Source organism: Vigna unguiculata, chromosome 3 (genome assembly GCF_037176805.1).
Source record: "Vigna unguiculata cultivar grain cowpea cultivar isolate G323 ecotype 2 chromosome 3, ASM3717680v1, whole genome shotgun sequence".
In the NCBI taxonomy this organism is placed as follows: domain Eukaryota; kingdom Viridiplantae; phylum Streptophyta; class Magnoliopsida; order Fabales; family Fabaceae; genus Vigna; species Vigna unguiculata.
Genome location: NC_140794.1, coordinates 60,151,958 through 60,169,755, shown reverse-complemented (window position 1 = coordinate 60,169,755; position 17,798 = coordinate 60,151,958). Strand labels below are relative to the sequence as shown.

Sequence of the window (17,798 nt, the reverse complement as noted above, 5' to 3'; positions counted from 1 at the left end):
GAATAATATATATGTCCAATTTTGTTATTATGGAAAACGAATCTTTTATACGTTTTCAGCTATGAGTTGCTTCAAGGAAAAATTAAACAATCCATATCCACGATTGGCGTGAAAAGTATGCAATTATGTGTAAAAAGGTGTTTAATAATTATAAATTTGTGCCAAAGTGAGAAGAAAGGATTAAGCTAAAGAACCCTATTATTTTCATAGGCATTGTATGCTTATTAGCTCTCTAATTCACTTTTTGATATGATCAGATTAACATTGTAAACATTTAGATTTTTAAAGTTATCTATGCTTTTTCGACTGTGTTATTAACTTCCACCATATATTTTCTGTTTTCTTTTACTAAGCATATATATACAAACATTTTTTGTCCTTTTGCTAAATTGTACATCATAGCTTTTAAGTTATTTACACATAAGATATAACAAGGAAAAAATTTAAATATCCACCTCAGATGCAAGAAAAAACTTGTAAAATAAATAAAAGTAAAGGTAAAAATGATAAAATGACCAATAATGATAAAAGTTATTAAAAGAAAGGCATAAATGGAAAAAATGTATGCTTATAGTTACTAATGTTCCTAATTTTTTGTCTTTAGTAAGTGGAGAGATATGAATGATGTGTAGTAATTATTATTAATATCAATACGAAGCACTGTTACTGATCTCAATTGAAGTGAGTGTTGAAAGGGACTTCTCTATGAGATAAAGCCATAACAGCCCACGAAAATCTTTCAGTTTTAGCAGCAGAGTACAAATAGGTCGTCATAAGAGGAATAAACAAATATATTAATTAAAAAAAACTATTGGATACCACAAGAAGCTTTGTTTTTTTAGTTAGATTCTCTTAATCTATGTCAATCGACAACACAGATTCTTTGTTTCACTGTTGTGGTTTTGGCATACTTTTGAATATCTTCATTTCTTAGAAGCAATTCAGCTACTTCTGCATAACACATAATAAAAACATACATTTAAAATATTACGAGAGATCCATATATAACAGAAACAAAGATTGTTATGTTTTACTTCAGATGGCGCAGCAGAAACAACAAAAGAAGTGTAGGTGAAACAAAAACAATATGAATTATGGTTTGAAACATGAGACAGTGAAAACAGATATGGGAAATTGGTAATGTTAAAGTGTAGATGCTACGAGTAGACCTGTGACTATATATAGCTAGCACACTTTCCCTCAATTAGCAAGTTTCTGAAGCTGTTCAGCTTAACTTACGCTTAAACGAAAAAGGGTAACAAAAGATATATATGAAGGTGATTGATTAGCCAGCTACCCTATTGTTACAGACCTATAAACACAAAACCCTTATACACACCACACAAATCAAGGTAATTTCATACCACTATAAGATGGAGTAGGACTCTCCATTCTAGTAAATGTGATTCTCAACACTGCACATAACACACTGTTGCAAACTCTGTTAGTTGCAGTTGTGTGTACACACTAGAGACTAGAGAGCTCACTGTTCCTTTACGTGCCAACCATGGTTTAGATTCTAATACTACTTATAAACCCTATTGTTTATTACATAATAGTGATTAGATAACAACGTAACAAAATCGAACAAGTATCACCTTTCATCATCATGCCTATAAATGAAATCTTTCTTCTGACAGATTTGTTCCATTCTTTTTTGAATTTGCTCCCTTCCTTCACTATCTCAATCTGTAGCCATTATCAATGCTTTCAAATACTTGTTTGTATACATATATATCTTCAACTGATATGATCGACCATTTTATCTTTGCTGCTGGTCTGAGATAAAATTTTCCATGGCTCCCTCGACTCAGGTTAGTTATCTTTCAAAATCTATTTATTCGCCAATGAAGGAAAAGATTTATGTTTGTTGAAGGATGATTTTATTGCAATATGAATTTTTTTTCCAGACTGCAAAACTATTTACATTCTTGAGAACAGAAAGACCTTCATTTTTCGAGGTGAGTTGCAACTGCACTTTCCTCAGCAGTTTTATATTGTTCTTGTGTTTACATTTTTTCTTTTTCTGCTCTTGTGGTTTTATTATAGTTTGAACTTTAATGTTTTGTATTCATTCTCTCTACTTGGTAGAAACTTTAGTTTTTTCCCTTTACTGGTGTTTCGGGTGTTAGAACTTTGTCATCTTTTTGTAATAAAAAAAATATATAGCAGCAGTCTTCATATGTTTTTGATGATAAATCCTAATTTTACAGTGAAAATATCATTTTTATCTTAATAATCTCATATATATATATATATATATATATATATATATATATATATTTATGACTAGTGACTGACATAGACATAAAGAATGGAATCATATTTTTAGAACTTCTAGAGTTCTCTGGTTGTTTTGTTGACAAAAATACCTTTAACATAAAAACAATATACCTGATACGTAAAATCAATGTATATAGATTATAATTTATGAAGGACTAACAGATTAATAAATGTCTGTAAATACTTTATTCTGGAAATAAGTCCTATCTCCTTTTTTTATCTTTAGCAAAGGGAATAATAAAGGTACTTCCCAATGTCCAAATTAATAATAGGGTTTAGGTAAATGAGCAGAAAAGATAGCATGTGAATAGTGTGCATTTATTAGTGTGGTTTATGAATTTATAGGGGCTAGTCAGAAAAAAAAAAAGTAGTCAAAAATGGCGATAAGATAAGCCCTTTTTACTTGTCTGGTGTGAATAAGTCTGAATCTGAAACAATGCAATCTGTGTCAAGAGTTCTCAGTTACTTAATCTGGTAATGATATGGTTTGGTATTCTTACAATATGTTTGGTCGGGGTGCAATTCTGTTGGAAAGATGAAATTTACAATTTTAAAAAAATTATTTCAGAATTTAAATAGTGCTTTTATATATATATATATATATATATATATATATATATATATATATATATATATATATATGATTTATACTTGGTTATATTTGTCAAAAAAATTTAAAGAATGTCATTCGTATTTCTTATACCCCCAGACTAACTAGGTTACTTTTATGTAATGTAATGTAATTTAATCCATTTTGCAATATAAATTTATTTGATATGTATGTGATAACTATGTGTGGTTGATTTTTACGAATAATAAGATACAAGAATTCCACAAAAACTGCAGTGTGATGGTAGCTATTTTCTAAAAAACAACATTTATAAATGTATATTTCTGATTCAGAATCATGTAATGATATTAGAGAAAAAAAAACCGTAAGAAAATTGACGGAAAGCAGTTGTACGGTTTTGACCAACAGCCATAAGAAACAAATAAAAATTTGAGAATTTATTTTTTTTATTATGTAATATAGAGGAGCACGATTATATGATCCACTTTCGTACAAATAATGACTATTCGATGATGTTGAAAAAAATAAATAAATCGTACAAACCCATCAATTGGAAAAATTAAACTTCATTGATCGCTTTTGTTAAAAAAACACATACTTTGGCACTAGATTTGTTTAATCGTAGGGAAGGGTTTTGCAGAGTTTTTTTGTTTTTTTTTTGTTTTTGGTTTTTAAATTGTATATGAATTGAAGCACTCATGTGATTTTTATATCTTAATTATTATTGCAGATATAAAAAAAGAGCAAAACTATTTTTATATTTTCCTGTTCTTATAGTTAAAAATTTTACACGTTAAAATAAGTAGATATATAAATTAAAATTAATTTTATAAATTAATTTATACATAAATCTTTTTTTTTCTTCTGTAGAAATAGATATAGAGATGAACAAATCCCTAATATCTAAACTTTTATTTTACAACTAAGCGTATCTTTGTATATATCTATTTACAAATATAAATTCTAAAATAATTCTAAAATAGTTTTATGATCGTGTTTTTTTTGGGGTCACTCAGCATATCGTGCTGAAACTTATCTCATAAGATATTTTTAATTATTTTGTTTTTATCTTGTTTTATTCACGTATTGTAAATATAATTTTTATTGGCTGAATCCAGAATATATTTTGGGTCCGGAACTAAAAAGTGGTTCACGTCCATAAATTTCTTAAATAAATATTTTGTATCATAAAAAAACATAACTTTTTTTGTTTATCAGCAAGGCATTTCATATAAAATGGTATGAAAGGTACCAAAATTATATACAACTATACTAAAAAAAAAAGAGAAGAAGAAATGATGCATTAATAATGATTATGTTATATATAGGAATAAGTTCCACGTTACCAACACTAAACTAGACAAAAACAGGTCAAAATATTATACTTTACTGTTAAAAGAATAAATTTTAATGTAACTTAAACCTAAGTTATTTTATTATTATCTCCTGAATCTCCTGAATGCACTGGTGCATCATTTGAATATGCATCATGTGCATTTTGTATTTGGTTTTCAAGACTGAGAAGGCATATATCAATAATAATGGAAAAATATTTTTAGATTAATAAATTTTGACAACTTTCTGTGTTATATTTTAAGTGATTTTTCATTTTTCTATTTTTTCATTCTCAATATTCTAAAATCATTTAGAAGATGACATCCTCATATTGTAAAAGAAAGTTATCAAAATTTAGTAGTCAAAATATCATTGTCATAATGATATAACAGATCCAGAACATTTTTCTTATACCTATTGTTACACTAATGATTTGATTTTTAAACCTTTCCAAATGTAGTTCTCAAACTAACTAATACTGAACTGATAAACCTTTATATGAGCGTCAATTATAATGCAACATACAATAAGTATACACAAACGAAAAACAACAAAATTCAATTGAATGTTTTATTACAAAAATCAAGCATATTCTGAAAAATCATGTATTATTAAATACGTATTGTCATACCAACATGTTTATTCTAAAAAGTGTCTTATGTGCTGAATTGAAAATATAATCAAATGTTGAAGTGTTTTAAGATTGTTTAATTTCACTTTAAATTAAATGAGTAAGTTGCTAAAAAGCATACACGAGGGGAAAATAAAATAAGAACATCCTAAACCTTTAAAATATTTCAAAGGCCCTATGAAGCATAAAATATTAAACAGTGTCAGCGGTCGAATTTTAAACATGTTACTGTGCTAATTATTCTTGATATTGATCATGTAGAGCAACAATTAACTTTATGAATAATTTCTTCCATAAATTTCTACCCGATTATTTAATTAAATATTTTATTTCAATCTCATGTTTTCTACAAAAAAACTTGAACTCTAGGTGTTTTGATGGCATTTGAATATATTATTTTCCTAGAGTGCCCCGATATTTAACAGTCAAAGTCTAATACGTTTTAAATAAATTTTTTTCCATATTTTGAGGTGTTTTATATAGATAGATCTTTAACGGAGTAAAATGAAAATTTTCAACTTTTTCATATGTATATATTATGAAGGTAAAAAAACGTGTGTGTATATATATATATATATATATATATATATATATATATATATATATATATATATATATATATATATATATATATATATATATATATATATATATATAATTCAATAATTGAAAGGCTATGCGGTTGAAAAAAGAAGTGGCAGAAAATGTTGTTACGTGTGTGTGCTTAAAATATAGTGAGACGACAGGTTTCACATGGGTGGTAAAAGAAATTGTTCCATGAGTGAAAATAAGAAATGAATGGAAGAAAGGAATGAGTAGGGTTTGAATCACTTTTTGTGAAAAAATGAAGGGATCTCTCTCTCAATGGAATGTCTATTCAGTGGTTCCTGGTGCAGCAATGGAATCACAGTGCATTACTTTGCATTTCTTTCACTTTAATTATGACTACAAAGAGGGAAATTTATTAGAAAATGAGAGTAGTGAGAGTGTGAGTTTCTTCAGTCCCCTTTAGGGTGCTTCTTCCCTTGATTTGAAGGTATAGGTATCTTAAGAAGGGCACAAACCAAAAGATGACAGAAAGAGAGTGAGAGTTAGATAAGTTGCAGAAAATAAAGGCACACTTGTCTGGGACTTGGTGCAATTATTTTGTTGCCCTAATAATAACCTTTAAGCCTAAAAGAAAATGTCATTTTCTGTCATACAAGGACGCACTCTCCCTGTTGCTATTTGAGCCCTTATTTGGTGTTTTCTCTTTGGGCAATCATTCCATTTTCCATAGCCATTAGGGTTTCTCAGCTCTCTTCAATTTCCCTACCTACCTAGGGTTTCTCATCACACTTCCTACCACAACACTCTCTTCTGCCTAACCATATCTGCAATCTTTAGGGATTTGCTATTGCTATTGCTTTTATACCTCATTTCTGGATCCGGGTATATTCCTTTTTCCTTAATTTAGTTATCTTCTTTCTCTCTTCTTTCTTCCTCCCCTTTAACAAATTTCCTAGAAAGGGTTTCAAGGATGCGTATATGGAGTTGGAAAACATGGTACAAAACAAGACAACAACATTTTCAACGTTTCAGTGATTTCTGTTCTGTGAGATTTTTGCACTATTTTTTCTGCTAAAAAAAGATGGATCTGGCAAGAAAGTTTCTGGTTTACCATTTCTGGAGTTTCTTCATCTGTTATCCCGCTTCTAGGGTTTTCCACAGGCTTCCTTTCTCTTGCTCCTGTGAATCTGTTCTTGCTATTCTTCTTTTTGACGAAAACAAAACAAAAAATGCTCTCATGGTATTCATGGTTATTAAGCTCTTGATCGATTTTCATGGACAGAAAATTTTAAGAAAATTATCAGAGAAAATAGATTAGGTTGGGATTTCTGTCTTCTGATAAGTTTGTCCCTGTCTTCAGATACTGTATCCACTCTCCACCATGTTGAGACCTGATAACAGGAAAAAATGGAAAAATTAAATGTGTAATATTTTGTTTGGCCTAATTTATTTTTCCAAGTGAAAAAAACTTACTTTTTTCTCAATTTTCCATGTGAAAATTTGAATCAAAATCTTATTAAATTAAAATAATTATTTCCTAGATTTTTATGTTAGAGATAAATTTGTTATCCGTTTTATATGTTTCAGAGTTATCAGTATTTCAAGGGCTGAAACTCCAGTAAACTCAGTACATATATGATTTTTTTTTTTAATTTTTAATTAATATTGAGAAATAATACTGTTTTGTTTGTTTGCGCGTGCGTAGGTTACATCTTTTATAGAGAAGAAAAAACACTACTCATTTAAAAAGTGTATGTTCTTCTGTTTGTTTGGTCTTTTTGTTGCGATTGCATTGATGTTGGGTGGTTAGGGACAAGATTTAGTCAAAACTTTATACAATTTTTTCTTTATCTTTAATGAAATGTGTCTTATAACTTTTCAAAATTGGAACTCAAAAATACAATATTATAACTTCAGTTAATGGAATGATAGTTTTGAAATGAAATTTGAATAATTTGAACTTGAAGAAGTAAAGGTACATAATTATTTAAACATTATTATATCTCTAATTGTTTTTACACAAAAGCTATTATGTAGTTAAAAAATGCAAAAAAGAAGGGACCAGGGATTTAAATTCAGCAAATTAATTCGAAGACTACACAGAAAAATTTCCGTTAGCAACAGTACTAATAATTGAAACTTTTTAGATTCCTTCTCCTTCTTTTAGAAGGAATCAAAGCTACAGAAAACAATTTTCTGACTTTTATATGTAAGTTTTTAACTGCTATCACTATCTGCCAAAAAAAAAAAATCTTTACTATGAATATTTTAGTGATAAATAATCTATGAATAATCATAAAACCAAATTTAACTTAAAACAAACTTTTCTAAATAAAAAAAATAAAAAATAAAGAAGCAACATGGATAAGTTGAAGTGACACTGTGCTGATATTCTGAACCAAAAAACAGTAACTGTTTGGCTTCTCTTCTCTGTCTTGGAAGATGGGTGTTATATAAAGAAAACCAAATTCTGATACTTCTTTTCTTTTTTTTCCTTTGTTGACTGTTAACTTTTGACCGCAAGAAATGGAATATATCAGATTTACACTTCTGATATAACACTTTCATCTGCAACAAAAATTTTATATTATTTGCAGAAGTAGAAAAAAAATCAAAAACTAAGTGTTCCTAGATATATTCTGTATTTCGTATGTTGTTTCCTTAAAAAGGATTTAGAATAAATGGTGTTTTATCTTGCAACCTCGTAATTAAACAGTGTTACAGACATAAATATAACAGTGGGATATTTGGACCAATACATTCGCGTGCTTAAACTATGAGAACTTTGTGGTAGTGGATATTATCATGTTCTGGTGTAGTGATACATTTGGATTTGACTATTTCTCCATCCATAATGGAAGAACATATCTAAAAGCAAAAACCATTGAAGTTCTGCAGAGATTGTTGTTGTGTTGTTGCATATATTGCGAAATTCATGAAATGACTAAACATCGATATCTGGCATCAAAATTCCAAAAAGTTATATCATCTACTTTATGTAATATATTCTTTAACAATTTTGTATTCTATAAGTTTCTTTCTTTCTTTCTGTCGCTTTTAATTTTTAATTCCATTTTTCTCTTTCTTCTTTTCTTCTCTATCTTTATCGTTCTATCACGAAAGTTTACAAATACATTTTCTCCGATATTCCAAATGCTTCCAAATCAAGCTAAAGGGAAGCACAGTTTACACGTTTCTTGATTTTACTCTGCCCATATTTTATTATTGGGTCATAGTTTTTTCACAGCTTCTGCTAGAAATTATATTTCTTTCTTTTTATTTTATATATTAAAGTTATATTTGAAAATTCTCTTATGAATTATGTTTATCTACTTATTTTATATCATTTTTAAATTATTCACCTTATAAATTATAAATAATAAATATTTAGGTATTCAAACTGTGATGTGTCTAATATGGTATTTATATTTCTCTTTGCTTGAAAATCAGTATAGATAAAAAATCTGTAGTTAAGTTTATTTATATTTTAAAGTTTTTGTATTAGAAATAAAATAATTATTAGTCAAAATTGTTTATGTACACAATTAGTAAATGTTGATAAACATAAAAATATAAATCCTATCCTTGTACAGAGCAAAACTTTTCAATTCGTAGTTAAATTTTTTAAGTTAAAGGTAAGAAATTTTCTGTGAATTTGTTTATCTTTTCAACGTATTAGTAGTAAAGATACCGGTTATATCATTTAAGGATTGCTTTTTATATTGTTTTATTTAGATAAAGTACTTCTAAACTTACGATGTAAAAAGATATTATTGATGACTAATGGTTATGTATGACATGTACTAAATTGATTTTTATTATAATTATCTTTAAAATTGTGCTAATAATTTGTTTTGTAAAACGTTTGCGTAAAATTTGTGTATTGTATATCACTATTATTTCATTATTTTGTTCTATTACTTTGTTTATATCTCTCTTCTTTTTGTATCCTCTCGTGGATAAATAGTTTTTTTTTACAATCATATTTACAGATTCTAAATCGAGAATATTACTTAGCTAGCTGCACCCCCAGAAGAAAGTCGAAGAGAAAAATAGATTGTTCGAATCACATAAGAAAGTTTCTTTAACATTTTTTGTAAAATTAAGGTATATATATATATATATATATATATATATATATATATATATATATATATATATATATATATATATATATATATATATATAAATTTATTTATTTACAATACCAAATATTTTACGCAATAAACCATATTGATAACTTTTTACACTGTCATATATGGTAGTCAACATTTGAATTCCCATGCTTTTTGGCTATTGCACATCAAGTGCCATTAAAGTCAAGTAGTTGCTTTAAATTCATAATATGTGCCATCTTACAATTTACTAATTAAAGACAAGTAAAGTGCATATATAGTTGAAACCCTTAAATAAACACATTGACCACTAATTGTGCATATAAAAAGGCATAATTGAGATAACTACAATTTATTTTAATCGTTTCTGTTTAAGTTGTATTGCTTCATCAAATTGTTATATAAATATAAATGTACACTTCATTCTATCCATTTTTCTTTATAAATTTCTTGTATTATAATTGTTTTCTTCCACCATCAATTGTAATTTTACTATCTATACATGTCAAATGCCAAAGCTTTGATCTTTCAAGATTGTTATCAGATGGGTCAAATAACATTCTTAAAGACATGCTATTTGTTTGGTCTTTGTTTGTGATCCTAAATTATGTGCTATGATCAAGCTTTAATAATCATATTGAAAATTCAAATGGATAAGTTAATCAAAACTTGTTCTGAAAGTGGATATACAGTGGATCATCACCCAAGTGTCAATTCAATCACGTCTATAAAGCTATAAGCTGAATTCACAAATTGGAATACACTTAGGAAGTTATCCACAAACAACTAGAAACATACACACATCTGAGAAGTAACCCTAACACTTTTCCCAGGGATCATTGGACTTTGACAAAAAAAAAAAAAAACCACCACAGCAAATATGTCAGGGTAGCATCAACAAAACTATTATATGTAAAAATGACATGACAGCAATAGCAGCATAAATCCTTTTCTTAATGCATATCCAACCAGAGTTAGGGAAAGGATTCAATTAAGTGTTTTCTTAATTAAAAACACCACCAAGACAATTATGGGACATTAGCAAGAGCTTTTCTCAAACATTGAGGTTAAAAGAAAGATGTAAAATTTTATATATAGAGATAACATACAAATTAGCATTCACGAAATATTTTTCCCATATGGTAGTTGATGGGAAGATACCTTACCACATTACATGCCAAAAGGAAAGTAAAGAAATACATAGCATGATTGTATTTTATTCTGCTGACACAAAAACATGATGGGTGCAATCCAAGTTCAGCGCAAATACTAGATGTGATCGTTGTAGGTTTCCCAAGGTTTTCCCAAGGACTGAAATTCTGCAAATTGATGCTGCAAACAATTTCATCAATGGAACATCAGCAACATTACCGACACTCTTCGTATGAATAGAAAATGCATGGTTTTCATCGAAACAACAACATGCCAATGGTTAAACCAAGCATGCACAGACATATATATGAAATATAGTTTATAACCCAATGGTTTTGCCAACACAAGCTGTTAAATATACAATTGTTGTATCAGTAACCCTCTTTCAATTCGTTTAATTTCTTAACTGGTATTTTCCACAAGGGCTTTGTTAAATCATGGTATTCTTTTGTGTGGATGTGAAGTTAAAAAGTGTGATCGATGAGTTTGAACTTACTTCGTGAAGGATTGCTGAGTTGTTTAGAGAATTGAATATCATGGTTGGGCTCCACTTGTTCATGATCACCAAAGAACTATCTTCATGGCGAGCTATGTCCTCCACGGTTCCCAAATGTTCCTTTGCGTGAGAACTTGGTTCTTCGGTCTCAGGAAGGTGCACATCCAAGGAGGGGTGGTTCACGCTTTGGCTCTGAGTAGCCGCAGAGTCTTCAACCGTTTCAAAGGGGTTCCAAGAACTCAAACGGTTAAGGTTTGAAGCATCTGCAGCAAGCACTCTCCGAGTCCTCATCTTCTCTCTTGTTCTTTCTCTCGCCCTTTCTCTCGCCTTTTCCCTCGATTCCTTATCGATGGTATTGAATGCACTCTTTCTACAAACCTTACTTGTTCTTCTCTTCATGTTGGGTGTCTCCCTCTCTTGCTCCTCGTTAACCCCACTCACAACAACCTCGTCCAAGCTAGACACCCCTTCGCATTCGGAAGTCGATGATGCACTCTTGGCGCCACCAACACTGTTCTTTTCCCTAGCAAGTTGTTTGATTTCGACTTTAGCTTGGTTTAGTAGCCACTCGACGGTTTTGCTGGCCTTGTCAAAGCCTAGCATGTCTTGCAACCCGAAGAACCTCTTTGCAACTTCGAGGGACAACCTCATTCTCCGGTCCCTGAGGCCTCGCGCGGTGTTGATTTTGCTGTGGCGATCTCTCTTGCTGGATCTCTTCCTTGTGGAGTGGTCCATAGGGGCGGCGCCACCTAGTCCAGCGGAGGGAATTGCCGGGATTTCGGCGGCAGCATGAAGGTTTTTGTGTCCGGGGTCGGGTAATAGAGAGGGGTGAAGTAAGAGCAGGTCATGGTGGTGTTCGAGGAAGATATTTTCGTCAAAGGATTGGAGAAAGGACAAAGGAGGAGGAAGAGGAAGAGGAAGAGGAGGAGGAGGAAAATTGGATTGGTCTTTTGAAGAATTTGTTGGGTTGCTTTCAAAGGAAAAAGGCCTAAAGCAAAATGGTTGGCTAGGGTAGGAGAGTAGGTCATTGCCGTTGAGGGAGGTATTTGAGGAATACATATCTGGAATTAATATTAAGCCTGAGACTGCACCAAAATAACCCTACCCTTCAAGATGGAACTGGTTAATGGTTGGGACTTTCAAATTCTTGAGAACGACATGTTTGGTGGCTCTAATGAAAAAGAAAGAGCAGGTATTAATTCCATCATTTTCCAACCTCTCATTATTTTCTGTTTTGGCTGTTTCCCTGCAAGTAAAGGAAGACATAACATGGTTTGAGAAAGACAAGCATGTGAGTATTACTAATCAATACACTTACTAGGAGGTAGTAGTACTGTTATTTATTTTCACCTAGGGGTGAGTCTGGTGAGTGAGAGGGACAAGTGTTTGTGTTTGTGTTCGTGTGTGTGTGTTAGTTTGTGTGAGAGTGGTGGCACAGTGGAATTGGGTTGCTGAAGGAAATACAGTGTGAGAATGACAGCACATAGACAATAATAATATAAGCATGAGAGGGTTGAATTATGAGAGAGGGAGGGAGAGGGAGAGGGAGAGTGGTGTGTGAGTACTGAAGATAATGTGTGAGACAAAGGACCCAACATCAGCAATTTATTGTAGACAAGGGGCATCCTTTTTCTTAATCGTTTCTTTTCAGCAAAAAGTTTTTGTGATCTCTTTAGAACGATAACATAGCAAGAAGAAGTGAGTGGATAGGAAAAAAGTTTTAGTTTGTGCCACTTCACGTGGTGCGCACAGCACAGCACACACGCGACTTGACAGCAAACTAAAACCAACACCTTTAATTCCCTACTCTATATACCAGTTTCCCTTCTCGCACTGTTTCAGCTACAATTTTCTTCCACAAATCACAGAAAAACATTAGAGCATGAAAGAGACATGTTTTGTTATGAAATATATATATATATATATATATATCCGATAATTAATTAAGGAAACTGGTATTGGATAAATATGTTGAAGAAGTAATTGGATTGTTGAAATTAAGGGTACTATACTATTTGCGTTCAACGTTGTCCCACAGAGCATGGTGCGTAGGAGTGGGATGTCACATGCCGTGACTTTTTATGGGAAGATTCACATAACTCAAATAATTTCATTTCTTCTTATTATTCCCTTTGTCTTTTTTAACTATAATTTTGATTCACTGTTGGAAACCTCCACGTGTCCGTGTGTGTCTAACCCTAAAAGTAGATAATGGGGGAAACAAAGTACAATTATTTCCATGGAACGGCTTGCAATGGTAGCCAATGCTCCCTTTGACTGGGGTTGCTCAGGAGGTCACTTTCTCCAAAAAGAGATGCGCTATCATTCTCAATCTCACTATCATCACTCATCACTCATCACTCTCTCTCTCTTCTTTGTGCTGTGTTTTTGTGGTGGATGTCAATGTTTGTGTGAGTATCTATCCATCTTTCTTTCTATCTATCGATATCAGAGTGTGTTAGAGAATGTTGTTGATGTTGGCTGCTTCTCTTCCCATGCGTGCTTATCTTTCTGTGTTGTGCTTACTTTGATATTTATAGTGAAGTAGCTTGTTTCTCTCTCTCTATCTATGTCTGCCTCTGAGTGAAGAAAGAAAGAAAGAAAGAAAGAAAAAGGAAAATGGTACTTGCCACTGGCATGTATGTGTAGAGTATGAGACCCTCCAAGCCCTAATCACCAATTGCAACTTGCCATACATCTAAAAACACCCCATGATCTCTTCCAACTTGTTGTCAAAATGCTAATAGTCCATCAAACACTTGAAAGCACTCTATAGTACTACACCAAAAATTTGCTGTTTTTTCTCCCTTTCTCTTTCTGTCTTTCCATTTATACATGCCGTTCTCCCCACCACTTATATCTCAAACCCTCTCCCACACTATCTCACTATCTCTATCTATCTATCTATAGCTATAGCAGTCTCGATCAACACCACTTTAGATGGCATAATTGCAAGGACCACACGATAGATATATGGCAAAGCAAAGGCTTGTGGTTGGTCTGGGGTTGTTTTCAAGCAGGAGATAACTATGACAACCAAGCACTGGTGAATTTGTGTACTAGTACAAACATGTAGCAGTGCTTCATTATCCTCTATAAAGTCTTGCTTATATTTTCTCATAATGCGTTTATTTCGTTTCCATGTGGATGCCTTCCCTTTTTTTCTGTCTGTACTATATAAGGAAAAAGGAACAAGATAACATTTCTGCTTCAAATTCTATAACCTTTACTTTCAACTCATTTTGTTTCAAAACTTTCCCTCTTTCTTTCCTCTCCTTTTTTTCCCTTTGTATATAAATTTGTGGGCTTATGTATATGATTGATCAACTGTTTATAAATAACATGCCAAACCAACCCAACCCAACCCAACCCACTTGTTCAATACTGTTAAAAAGACAGACAGATGGTTTGGTTAATAATGTTTTTCTCTAGAAAACAATTTATCTGACTCTGTAAACACTTTGTTACCACAAATAAAATGTTTCCTTTCACCCAGAAATTGGTTTTTTACTGTAAAATTGTGGTGGATGATGGGTCTACAATTAGTGCAGTTCTCCTCGTGCTGAAAATATCTGAAGTTCATGAATTAATTCCAACCAAGCATGTGTGATAATTAATGTAGAAGTGGGCCAGAAGTAAAAGGACCTTGGCTAGTGATTAGGGCATTAAATCAAGCAACACAACCTGTTCTGCAAACTTTACATGAATACAGATACTTTTGATGTTGGAGTATTCCATTGGCCCTTCTCCAGAACATGAGAATTTGACTAGGTTGTTTGTGTTCTCTGAAGTTACTAGATACCAAGATAGAGTTGTTTGGTTCTTGTTTTGGAGTTTTTTGGTTGAAGCTGTGTTCATTATTGAAGTATAGCTTTTGACAGAAAGCAGCTTGGTCCATTATGAGAGGAACTTGTCTGGTACCTAGAGTTTTAACTGGAATGAAATGATAAATTATAACAGCAGCTTCTTCATTGTATTAATTACATTATCTTTTTTCTGCTATGATTTGATTAGATGGCCCTAAAGTTTCTTGCACACCCTAGCCAACTTTCCCAAATCAATGTTAATTGGTAGGGCCCCGTGATTTGATGATTAAAATCTACACGCAGTCGTTAGGGTTACTTCCAACGGTAGAATTAAACAGAAGCGACAAAAAAAGGTTTTGATTTTGATTTCTACTGTGGTACTTTGTCCAACGATTGTATTGATTGGATATCTGTAATTAATTACCAGTACATTATGTTCTTGAACATTACAACAATGCTTATTAAAGTAAAATACGGTGGTGAATGACTCTTGTCTTTTTAAAGTTAGGTCTGCAAAGGTTTTGCCATTGTCTTTTTTCATTAGTGAAGCATTAATACTTTGTACCTTTTTTATCTGTATCTATCTATCTATATGTAAACCTAGATATAAAAGTACTTAAAGTTATATACTTATTTTCACAGCTATTTTATAGATTACAAAGATCCGACAAGATTACTGAAAAGAAGCTCTTACATTTATATTACAGTATCTGGTTTATGTTGTCTAAAATTCATGCTGTTACTATATATGTAACCCTCATACTGAAATTGCTCTACTATTTTTTGTGTGATTACTACGTTTTAACTAATCATAACTTGAAAGTCAGATATAGTTAAAGAAATTACACTAAAAAGAAGAATATAATTACCATCTTTTTGTTTCTGATTCAAGAAAAAACTGCATATTCGTGTTTTGAATCAGGCTATAGAGATGTTTTCAAAAGGGTACATGAGACTATAGCACACAATTTTTCAAAAGCTAAATAATACTCATGAGCTAGTGATCCAAATTTTTCATACGTAGAGTGAGAAAAAGTAGTGATCCAAATTAAAGTAAGTAAAGATGTCTATAACCTTCCAATGGTGTAGAAAATTATGTTTGCAATTTGATGGAAAGAGGTATTTTAAAGTGAAGCCAAGAATTAAAGTGAGATGACAGAAGGATAACATCAAGAAAAATGAGGTTTTAAAGTTATCAACAATTTTTTGAATGAAAAAAATTGATGAGTTTTTTGTTAATGTAATTTGTAAAAGTAGATTTGATTTAGGTGGCAGCCAAAATTGACTTTTGAAAATGTTTGATGGTGGTGACTATGATTGTGTGAGTTTAAGTTTGGTTCTATCTTTGTTCCCCAAACTTAGTAGCAGCTGCAGCTTTTGGACCATCACACTACTACTCTACTCTACAATCACTTAGATCTCTTTGCCTACTCTAATATAGTGTTTGAAAACTAGTTAGAATTGAAGAATCACGTTTCAAATATGAATATATATAAAAAATCTTTTAAATCTAACATCTTTCTTTCAAGTGCAATAAAAAAATGGTTAAATAGTTATTATAAAGAACCTCAAAAAAAAAAATATTCAAAGAAAATTACAACATTAAAATAAGACGCAATCATAAATATAAAGTTAATTGAATCGAGACAAGATATACAACCAAACATGTTCTTAATTAGTAACTCTATGTTCTCCGGCTCTTGAAAATGACACTCTTAGCTCATACAGCTTGCGCGCTCCTTCCCATCATTGTTTGGAAAATGTTGAAGTATATCAGGCTGAGCATGCTTTTATAGTAAATAAAAAAGTTTACATAAAAGTAGTACCTCTTAAAAAGATGACAAAAAAGAAAATAAATCAAGGTTTAATTAAATTTTAAGTTTGTCATAAATTTGTATATTTTTTATTTTTTTATTTTTGTGTTTGGGTATTTAAAATTTTATATTTTTTAATTGAATATTCAATTTTTAGTGTAGTTATTATCTTGTATCTTATTCAATTATATATATATATATATATATATATATATATATATATATATATTAATAAATATGAAATTTTATGAATTAATATAAAATAATGTTATAGTTAATATAAAATGATAAATTAGATTTGTTGTTTTAATCTTATTTTATATTAACTCTTTATAATTGAAAGAAAGCAAGATGACCACATAGACAATAGTCGTGTCATCCAATTAAAGAAAACTTAAATATTAGAAATTCAATTAAAAAATTTAAAATTTTTGAATATCAATAAAATAATTTAATAAAAACTCAATTAAAAAATACTAAAACTTATAATGGATTTAAAACTTAATTAAACCTAAAATTAATCCCAGTAAACTCATAAGTAATTAATTTTTTATTTTCTTAAATACTTTTCACATTGTTCTTTTTATTTGCAAAATAATATTTCATTTCCTTATTCTATTAATAAATCAATGATGAAATTCTTATTTTATTTATATTTAAATTTATTAAAATTATATATAAATATGATAATGAATTAATAAATTTAACAGTACATTTTTATAAATATTAATTTCTTTTTGTATTCAAATAGTATTTTGAAAAGATGTAATCATGAAATCGTTGATTGGTTTAGAAAAAAAAATCAATTTGTATATTTAAAACTTTAAATTTTAGTTTTTTGTAATTTTATTATATTTAAATTTTAGTTATATAGTATTTTGAAATAGAATAAGAAAAATGAATATCTATTCCAAAATTAAAAGATGTTTTTAAAAATCACTTAACAACAAAAGACACTTATACAGTCTTTCTACATTTTATTATTAAATAAGAAGTAAAGTAAAAATACATGCATTTTTTTTTTTGAATTAAACTAACAAATCTAT

The 17,798-nt window shown here is 30.3% G+C and overlaps 1 protein-coding gene across 1 annotated transcript; it reads right to left on the bottom strand.

Annotated features, from left to right (window-relative positions):
* Positions 1–10,542: 10,542 nt before the first annotated feature.
* Positions 10,543–12,745, bottom strand: LOC114179732 (transcription factor TEOSINTE BRANCHED 1-like). Its single transcript, XM_028066155.2, has 2 exons — positions 11,133–12,745; positions 10,543–10,816 (listed from the first exon to the last, which is right to left on the bottom strand). Exons 1-2 carry the CDS (start codon positions 12,189–12,191, stop codon positions 10,754–10,756), a joined length of 1,122 nt encoding a protein of 373 aa, XP_027921956.1. The 5' UTR covers positions 12,192–12,745; the 3' UTR covers positions 10,543–10,753.
* Positions 12,746–17,798: the final 5,053 nt, after the last annotated feature.

What these genes read in the sequence shown, in the direction of transcription:
- LOC114179732 (XM_028066155.2), bottom strand. Translation starts at nt 12,191, where the DNA reads ATGTATTCCTCAAATACCTCCCTCAACGGCAATGACCTACTCTCCTAC. An exon ending in ACTCAGCAATCCTTCACGAA is followed by an intron (nt 10,817 to 11,132) that starts GTAAGTTCAAAC and finishes AATTGTTTGCAG; the next exon opens with CATCAATTTGCAGAATTTCA.